At 37.1% G+C, this 10,391-nt stretch overlaps 1 protein-coding gene across 1 annotated transcript in view; it reads right to left on the reverse strand.

Moving 5' to 3' along the window:
• RAB3C (RAB3C, member RAS oncogene family) overlaps positions 1 to 10,391 on the reverse strand; it is a 403,278-nt gene that overhangs the window by 215,584 nt on the left and 177,303 nt on the right. The window contains exon 2 of the mRNA XM_006891522.1: positions 1,731 to 1,849. Within this exon, the coding sequence (XP_006891584.1) occupies positions 1,731 to 1,849 (119 nt within the window). The remainder of the gene's footprint in view (positions 1 to 1,730; positions 1,850 to 10,391) is intronic.

Here is a 10,391-nt window from a genome sequence, read left to right on the forward strand (position 1 = left end):
AGGTGGATTGATTCAGTGACTGCGGTAATCGGGATGGGTGTGTCAGAGGCAATGCGATTGGCACAGGACAGAGCAGGGTTTAGGGCTGTTGTACATAGAGTCGCTATGAGTTGCAAACGACTCGACGGCACATAACAACAACAACAACAACAATCATCCTTTGACAGAGTTTGATTGCCTGTTTCTTTATTTAGAGTTACAAGGTGATGTCTTCTCAGTGCTGGTCATTATTCTTCACTTATGCAAGTGGAATTCCATTTTCCTCTTACCATTACATAGGGACCTCTGGTGGCCTAGGGCCAAGAAGTTGCTTTGTAATCCTGAAGGCAAGTGGTTTGACTCTACCAGCTGCTCCATGGGAGAAGTTATGGGTAATCTTATCCCATGCTGTTAGCCTCTGAAAACCTGCTGAAGGGTCAGCTACCGGCCAGTTGAGACTCAATGGTACACAACAACAACCATTACATAGTTATAGTTGGAACTTAGGGAGCTCTGGTGGCTTAGTGGTAAGAAGCTGCACTGCCAACCTAAAAACCATACAATTTGAATCTAACAGCTGCTCGGCCGGCTACCCCACTGGAGAAAGATGGTCACTCGCCTCCCCTCTGAAAACCCACTGAAGGGTTGGCTATGAGTCAGTTTCTACTCAATATAACAGCAATAGTTGGACTTTCATAATTTCAACTCAATCACACATAACAAGAACAACAATAACAAAAGTGCCTGAGTAGGTAAGGAATGGCATTGCCAGTCTGAAAGCCAGAGGTATGACTTCACCGGCAGCTCCCTATGATGAAGATGAGAAGACTCCTCCCACGTGATTTACAACCTTTGAAAATCCACTGGAAGGTCAGCCATGAATTGGTTCTAACTTACTAGCACAGAATAACTATTGGAATATTAGATAGTTATGAAGAAAGTAAGCCCTGTTCAGCCATAATGCTTCATATCACTATAGTCAAATTGTCAATGTCTCCTTCCAAGTTACTGCTGGATCAGAAGAGAGCTGCAGTCTTAGTGGTAATTCCTTTCCTACAAGTTACATGGATCATGGATAGATTTCCTTCACATGGTTTCATGTAGCATGAACCAGAAAGGGTTTGCCTTTATCTTTCCCTGCATCCCATCCCTTTGAAGCTTTACATCTTGAAAAATCTATCCAACAACTCTCCTAGACCAAGAAGCAGCAAACTGTCTCTGTAAAGGGCCAAACACTAAGCTTTTTTGGCATTGCAGGTCATATGGTCTCCTTTGCAACAAATCAATCCAGCTGTTGTACAGTGAAAGCAGCCATATATAATACATGAGGGAAAAAAAGACTGGTTAAGTCTAATAAAATGTTATTTATAAAAGCTGTTGTCATACTGAATTTAGCTCACAAGTAAATCCTGCCAATGGGCTTTGTTTCTCAATGTCTCTTCTAGATCAGTAAATTTGCAAAGCATTCATTATTTACCTTTTAAAAAAATCAAAAGTAATGTACTTTATGGAACTAAAGGTGACAGTTTGCAAAGCATTAGAGTTGACAAAACATAGGGGGGAAAGTCACCAAAATGATTTGCCATCAATCACTGCATAATGGTTCCAAGTACAAGTTGCACTTATGTGTTATGAAGGACAAGTGGGATTGTAGATTATAATAAATATAAATATTGCTTTGCAATTGGGAGAAAAGAGAGAATTGAATGAAAAAAATCATATTTGTAATGAAAGTATTTGTTCTTACTTACCAGTCTTGCACTGCATTGAAGGATTCTTCATTTGTGATGTCATACATTAAAATAAAGCCCATGGCCCCACGATAATAGGCTGTGGTGATAGTCCTGTATCTTTCCTGGCCTGCTGTATCCTACAAAACAACAATAACACACTCTCAAAATAAGGCAATATATCTTTTGGGAAGAGATTCATGATTCTGAAATTATAACAAATCCTTTAAAACATATTTGACAAAACAGCACTACTTATCTTTTCCTCTGCTTTCACTCTTGTTTTAACTAATTCTATTCATAGGATTGTTGTTGTTGTTGATGACTGTCATAGAGTCAAACAACTCATAGCAACTCCATGAACAAAAGACCTAATGCCTTTCCATAGCTATCATCTTTCATTGGATAGCTCTTCAATATTGGAAAAATATTTAAAGATCCCTGGTGGCCTAGTGGCAAGAAGCTGTACTTCAATCCCAAAGGCATGCAGTTCAAGCTGTTCCATGGAAGAAGAATGGACAATCTCCTCCTTTGTAATTAACTGTCTCTGAAAATGCACTGGAGAGTCAGCTATGGTTCGGCTCTGATTCCATGGTACACAATAACAATAACAACAACTCAAAAGAATTTGTATAGATCTTTGAAAATCCTATGAACAATTGAACCTATTTATGTTTATTATAAAGCATCCAAGCATTGAAATAGTTCCTATGCAGGTACATTCATAGAGGTTAATGTGCTTACTGCTAACTAAAAGTTTGGTGGTTTGAATCCACTTAGAGGTGTTTTATGAGAAAAGTTCTGAAAATTTAGCCTCCAAAAACCCAATGAAGCATAATTCTATTCTGAAATTCATGTTGTTGCTGTGTGCTGTTGATTTGAGACCATCTCGTAGCTGAAGTTGCAGAGTTCTGAGCAGCAGTCAATAGCACTGGGGGAGAGGGACCATCTTTCTCCCACAGAGTAGCTGGTGGATTTGAACCAGGCATCTTCGGGATTGCAGCGCAGCTTCCTCCCACTGGGACATATGGAATCTCCTTAAATCATAGTTGTTGTTGGTTTTAGGTGCCATCTAGTCAAGTACAACTTATAACAATCCTATAAACAAAAAATCTGAGCCCTGTTTTATCTGGTGCCATCCTCACTCTTCCTGACACACAAGAGCCCACTGCAGCAGTCATCATGTCAATCCACCTGTTTGAGGGTCTTCCTCTCGTTTGCCGACCCTCCACCCTTCCCACTATCATGCTCTTCTCCAAGGAATAGCCCCTCCTAACAACATGCCCCAAGTGTGTTAGGTGAAGTCTCATCATTCTTGCCTCCAAGGAGTATTCCAGCTGCATCCTCTCCAAGACACATCTGTTCTCTTGGCCATCTATGAGATGTTCAGTGCTCTTCTCCAACACCAAAGCTCAAAGGCATCAATTCTTTTTCTGTCATCCTTATTTATTGTCCAGCTCTCAGATGTATAACAAGTAATCAAAAAGACCATGGTCTGAATCAGATGCACCTCAATCCTCGAATTGATATCATTACTCCTCAGGAACTTGGAGAAATCTGTAACTGCGGATTTTCCCAGTGAAGTGTGTCTCCTGATTTCCTGACTGCTGATTCTAAGGATGTTAATTGTGAATACAAGTAAGATAAAGCTGCTGACAGTTTCAATCTCCTCTCCATCCATCATGACACTGCCTATTGGTCCAGTGATAAGTTACGTTGTTTTCTTAATATTGAGATACGATCTATACTGAAGGCTGCATTTCTCGATCTTCTGCAATAAGTGCTTCAAGTCTGCTTCAATTACTACTTGGCAATTGGCATAACTATTAAAAAAATTAGTCCCTGGATGGAGCCAGAGAAATGTTTGTGATACAGTAGCTAAAATGTTCCAACCCAATGGCTGCTCTGTGAGAGACAACTGTGGCAGTCAACTTCTATAAAGATTTATGGCCTCAAGGGGCAAAATAAAGAGGCAATTGTATTCTGTCCTAAATGTTTGTTATTAACCAGAATCAATTTGATGTGAGAAAGTTTTGGTGTTTTTGAAGTGGAGCAAACAGTTAACAAACTTGGCGTGGTTATCTTAGAAATTACTCAGTGTAAATGTTTTGGAGCACAGGTTTACCATGAGTTAAAGTCTATGCAAGAGCAATTATAATTTTCTTACAGCATAAAATAGGCTAAACAACACAGAAACATGTCCTTTATCATGAGAATAAAATTAACAACTTGTGGATGTTGATCCTGGGACAGGATCACACTGTATATGATGTTCCTCATACACCAGTGACTCCTGCTTGGATGCTTCTCTCCGTGATGGACAGAGCAACAGTGAGAACTCCATATAACATACAGTTCTGTGTGATTTATCTTATTTGACTTCTCAAAGTTCAGAGAAGGTGATGGGGGAAATTAGGAAAATCAGTGAATGATTCCAGGAGAATATGAGTGTTCAATAAAACTAGAAAATTAAGTAGGTAAGGTAGGGACTTTTCACAAAGCCAGAAGTAACTACATTCTATACTTGGAGCAGGGATTAGGCTGAGTTAATTGGTAGATGCTTGTTAGATTGCATTAGGGAAATAAAGCTTCAAAGGTAGCATGAGGACAGATTATGATACACAAAAAAGAAGAAAGCAAGCAAATAAGGGAGAAGGATCTTTGAGAATGTAATACCAGAAACAAGAAACAAAAGGGAAAGTATAGACTTCAAATTTTTTTAAAATGGCAAATCCTTGAATACAGGAAAAAAATGTCATATGAATAAAATTAATGTGGCATCAAATCAAATCAAATTATAATCTGGGAAATCTATTTGCTTTATACCAGGAAAACCAAGAGTTAATGTTTTAAATATATATAGTAATATTATGTTATAAATAATTGAGTGTTAAATAGTCCAATTCAAACTTTTATAAGAATAGACAACTGAATGACAAATTTTAAAAAAAGAAATCACAACAATAATAAAAGAAATACCCATAGAGTAGAATCATCTCTAAGTTTGGTGCATAGTTGCATGTCTATATAATACAATTTACCTGGAAAGTACTTTAATATTATATTGGACTGTGCTTACTATTTTATAAATATTAAAAAGTCAAAGTGTAGGTAATCAAGATAAACACAAACATCATAAACTGCATATAATTGGGAAAATATTCTTTAAAAATTAGTCTGAAATAAGCCAATTTTGAGCTTCTAGTGGACAATCTTGCATACTTATTACATTTAATTCAATTGACAGTGTATCCAGATGTGAAATAAAGAAGAAAACTAAAGAACATGGATAAAACATCAGAAAAAAATTCTGGAAAACAAAGTATCTGAAAAACAAAGTATGATGAGAAATCTGTAATGTGCTTCAGGACTGTGTTGAACAGAAGCTCTTAGAACAAGGTAGCCTAATTTTAAATCTTTTTTGCATTTGACACACTTAACATGCCCATTTTCTAGAACACATTATCGACCTTCCTACCTATCTTTTTCCCTTCTCTCCCCATTTTAAAGTAACGTTAAATCATCTTCTTTTTCTTTGCATGCGTTTTGTTGGCACTGACTAAATAAATAGCACCATATTAACTGAACATCTTTCCCCTAATTCCTCGATAGATGATAAACTAAACACAAGTATCTGAGATACTGCCAAAAAAGTTGACTTAGACCCTCTATCAGTAGCCCAACATCTAGTGGCCTAGTGGGTAGGAAGCTGTGCTGCCAACACAAAGGCAGACAGTTCAAATCCCATAGTTGCTCGTGGGGAGAAAGAAAAAGGCACAATCTCCTCCCATGTGATTTTCTTCTTCTGAAAACTCATTGCAGGCTCAGCTATGAGTCAGCTCTGAGTCAACAACAACACAATAAGACTCTCTCATAAATGTGTGTTCAACAAAGACACCAAAAACTCCCCAAATTATATAATACCTATTGTTTCTTGACTTCTTATAGTAATAGCATCCTTTTTGCACAAAATGCTCACTTTATTTTGGCAGTAAAGAAATTAGTTCTTTCTGTCTTATAAAAATACAATAACGTTATAAGTGTTGTTTCATCATGAAGAGAGCAAAAATCAAATCTCATATATTATGACTGATACAGGAAACTAAAGAGTTAAGCTATAGGGTAGTATAACTAAGATAAATACTTGGGAGAGGAGCGAACTGGGAGTGGGGGTGGGGGTGAGTGGGTGGGGAGAAAAGTGCATCAGTGAATGAATGGAACTCCAAAATCTCTGTAGATGTTCATTGAAATAAATAATAATAATAAAAAAGAAGAAAAAAAGATAAATACTTGGAAAAAGTAGGGGCAAAATACAGATATAAGAACACAGAACGCTTCAGATGCACTGTTGTTTTGGTTGTGAAAAACATTTAAAAAGGACACTAAACTAATACACCCTAAGTTATTTGTGCATTGACTTGGGGAACTTAAAACAATTTCAGGATTTTGAACTCATTAGCATTTTGTTCTAAGGCATCAGGAAGAAAAAGAAGAGGAAAAAAAAAAACCAACCCAAACCTCAACCCATTTCATTATATTTCATTTGCTAATGAGGATGAAGGTTATGACTGAAAGTCAAGATTATTGTAAAATGTCAAGTGCCACGACTGTAATTAAAAGGGAATAGTCCCAGAAAGTAATGAAGATGGTGCCTCTTCTCAGTTTCTTCTGGAAAATAGATTCAAACCTTTCTTTAATTTCTTCCTTTCCTCTCCTGTCTTGTAACTGGGACTACCAGCTGATTTTCTACAAATATAATCATCTAGTGATTGAAAAATACAACTGGAAATCTTTTACCAAGAAAACAGGAGAGAAGCTTTGATTTAAAGAAAATAAAATAAGGTAAAAACTTTCTTCCAGGAGTTGTAATTTTCATTTGTCTCTTTTCTAAGAAAAAGAAAATCCTTTTGTTGTTTGTTGGTGTGTTATACTATCAAGTTAGAACTGACTACTAGCTGCTCCTCCCGCTGGTTTTCCGAGGCTGTATATCACATGGGAGGAGACTGCCCATCTTTCTCCCACAGAGCAGCTGGTAGATTTAAACACCTGTCTTTTTGTTGGCAGCACAACTCCTTACCGTTGAATCATCAGTTACTGTTATGTGACATGGAGTCAAACCAATCAGAGCTGACCCTCCAGTGGAGTTCCAGAGGCTCTGAATTACACAGGAGAATGTCTGTCCTTCTCCTGCAAAGCAGCTGGTAGATTCAAACCACATGCCTTTAGGATTGCCATGTGGTTTCTTTACCACTAGGTCATCAGAACTCGCTAAAATAATTTTACTTTATTAAAATATTTTGACTTCCCAGCTGTATTTTTAAGAACAAAATTTTACTTTAATGATAGGTTTTGTTAATAAATACTGATTATCTGTCAAGTAAAAAACAGCTTCATGATTAATAGCTAGCAACATTCTCAGTTTGAATTTTGTCATTTTATCTGTTTTTGTATTACGTTTTTCTCCTCAATGAAACACTTTCTCTTTTTCAATTTCATGTACTGTATTTTCAAATCCTTTTGAGGCCATACAGAGATAATATGCAGTTTTAAGACAGGAAATAGCTTTCATTTGCAAGGTATGAGTATATTGTAATTTGTTCTTTGTTGTGCTTGTTCTTTTTCTCCGTGTTGAACTACAAGGAAAATGCAACTAGTCATTAGTAAAGAAATAGAACCCATTATCAACACAAACAAAATGCATTCACTAAATGTCTAGACAGCGAAAAGTAGATGGGACAGGAAACACTTGTACGTGATAAAGTAGGTAATTTTTAGATGTTTTGTTGTTGTTTAATGCAGTCGAGTCGTAGACGACTCATAGTGACCCTATGAAGGAACAGCCTGAGCACTGTTCGTACATAGAGTTTCCAGAGGCAAGCCATTTTGGAAGTGGATGCCGCTCCTGCTTCCAGAATTTTTAGATAGAGGGGAAAAAAATGTCGACACTGGTCTTTAACTGATCAACAAAGTTAATTTCATTACATAGTCTTTCTGATCACTTGTTAGGCATCTGAAAGCTGGACAGTGAATAAGGATAGCAGAAAAAGAATTGACACCTTTGAGCTGTGGTGTTGGAAAAGAGCACTTAACATCCAACGGACAGCCAAGAGAATCAACAGATGTCTTGGAGAAGGTGCAGCCATAGAGCATTTTGAAGGCAAAAACGATGAGACTTTGCCTCCCATATTTCAGACATGTTGCTAGGAGGGGCTATTCCTTAGAGAAGGACATGATGCTGGGAAGGGTGGAGCGTCAGCAAAGGAGAGGAAGACACTAAACCAGGTAAACTGACCCGGTGACTGGCACAATGGGCTTTTGTGTCAGTACGTGTGAGGATGGTGCAGGAGAGAATAAGGTTCAGCTCTTTCGTTCATAGGATCACTATGGGTCATACTCAACTCGACAGCACCTAACCACAACAATAGCAACAACAGAAATAATTAAAGAGTATCCAATAGTCTAAAGGGGGTGAGGTCAATCAATATCAATGGAGACTACTAACACAAAAGGCATAATGCATGCATTAACAGCATAATGGTGAGGATAGCTGCCTTCCAAGACATGAAATACATGTGACCTAGCAAGCTTCCAAGAGAACACAAAGATGTGAAGTGAGATAATTGGTTAGACTCCAATTATCAAGCAAATGAAAATCTCTTAATCTATACTTTGCTACATTTTACTGAACATATGATTTTGTTCATCAAAGGAAGATTGAATTATGTTCAGTATAGCTTAATAGTAAATGTCAGAGGTCAATTAATTCAATAAATGTTTCACAAACACATACTTAAGTTTATCTTTTTCTTCTTCTTCTTCTTAATCATCGTCATCACCACCACCAGTTATCATCTAGTCAATTCTGGCTCATGGCAATGTGTTCTGAAGGTTTGCCTTTACTTATGAAATTTTTAACTTTTGTTTTTGTTGTTGAGAATAAACACAGCAAAGCATATACCAATTCAGCAGTTTCAACATTTTAGGGGCTTTGATTATATTCTCTGAATTGTATAAACATTCCCATTCTCCTTTTTTAAGTTGTTCTTCCATTATTAACATAAAGTGAATGTCTTCTCAGGTTCAAATAGAACCTTTCAAATTCTGAATGTCAATTGACCCAATTTATATAGTTGGGGATTTTTTTCCTTTTTTTCCCTTTAGATTTTATTTTAATAATTTTAATGAACATTTACAGAGATTTTGGATTTCCATTCATTCGTTGTTGCACTTTTCTCCCTTCCCAGTGCCCCCTACGCCCCACCTCAGTTCGCTCCTATCTTTGAAAAGTAAAAGAAAAATTCTTTCTTTGATATACAATCCCTCTGCACCCCTCCCACTGCCCCAAGTATACTCCACTATGCAACCTTAATTGTGGACTCTTGTGATAACCATAATACCCTATCATACATCGCTTTTAAATTATTCTTACCTTCTTTATTGTTGTTGTTTGTCTTGAAGTTGGAACCGACCAATAGCCGACCCTCCAAGAGTTTTTCAGAGGCAATAAATTGTATGGGAGAGACTGCCCATCCTTTTCCTGAAGGAGCAGCTGGTGGATTACAACCATGAAGCATTGAGATTGCAGCACAGCTTCTTACAGTAGGCCACCAAAGCTCCCAGTTATTGCTCTTAGGTACCATCACATCAACTAGGACTCATAGTAACTCTATGAACAACAAACTGAAACCTTGCCCTATGCTGTACCATCCTCACACTCAATTCCATTGTTGCAGTCACTTGGCCAATTTGTCTCATTAAGAGTCCTCTGCTCTTTCACTGACCTTCACTTTCCCAAACAAGATACCTTTTTTTCCAGGACAGGTACTTACTGACAACATGCTGAACCTATGTGAGATGAAGTTTCAACATCAATGCATCAAAGAAGCACCCTGGTTCCACTTCCTCCAAGGTATATGTATTTGTTCTTTCCAGCTAAATAAATCATTCCTCAGTTTTAGAAAGATTTCAGGAGACTTCTTTTTTCTCCATTTCTCAAGAAAATAATTTCAAATTTTTCATCTATTCTCCAGGGCTCCAGGACATGTAGAGTTTGTGGGCATTTAAAATTCTGTTTTGCATTATCCTCATTTTGATCATGATTCTTTTATTAACTCATTTTTCTTTTCCCCAAACAATGCTCAGGAATGAAAGTTCTACATCAACCAGTTCTACTTGTCTCCTGGCACGCACTCCATATTATCCAACAATTCCTGACTCTAACTCCTCCTCTGTTGTTTCAGGCAAATAGAGAATGTTGTCAAACATTCAGTGACAACTGGCGAGATTTCTAGACCCCAGGTAATATTTAATGAACTTAGAAATAGAATGGAAACACTAGACATAATATTAGGCCATTGTGATATCCCATAAAATCATGACCCTAAACCATTGCCAAAACCAATATTATTTTCCAACAAATAATTCAAAATATAAAATTTTTTGTGCAATATTTATTGTGCAATATCATTATGAGTATCAGACAACTGGAAATACCATGACTTGGTTTAGGTACAGCTTAGTCCACAAGGCGGTATCATTCCATTTAAACTTTTTAAAGACATAATTTATAGCACATCCAGGGCAACATCTGTTATCTGAAATACTTCAATTGGTATACCATCTATTCCTGGGGCCTTATGTTTTGCTATTTTCTTCAAAGCAGCTTGAACTTCTTCCTTCATC

The sequence above is a fragment of the Elephantulus edwardii genome, unplaced genomic scaffold, assembly GCF_000299155.1.
Source record: "Elephantulus edwardii isolate Elephantulus edwardi_28Jun2011 unplaced genomic scaffold, EleEdw1.0 scaffold00099, whole genome shotgun sequence".
NCBI classification, from domain to species: Eukaryota; Metazoa; Chordata; class Mammalia; order Macroscelidea; family Macroscelididae; genus Elephantulus; species Elephantulus edwardii.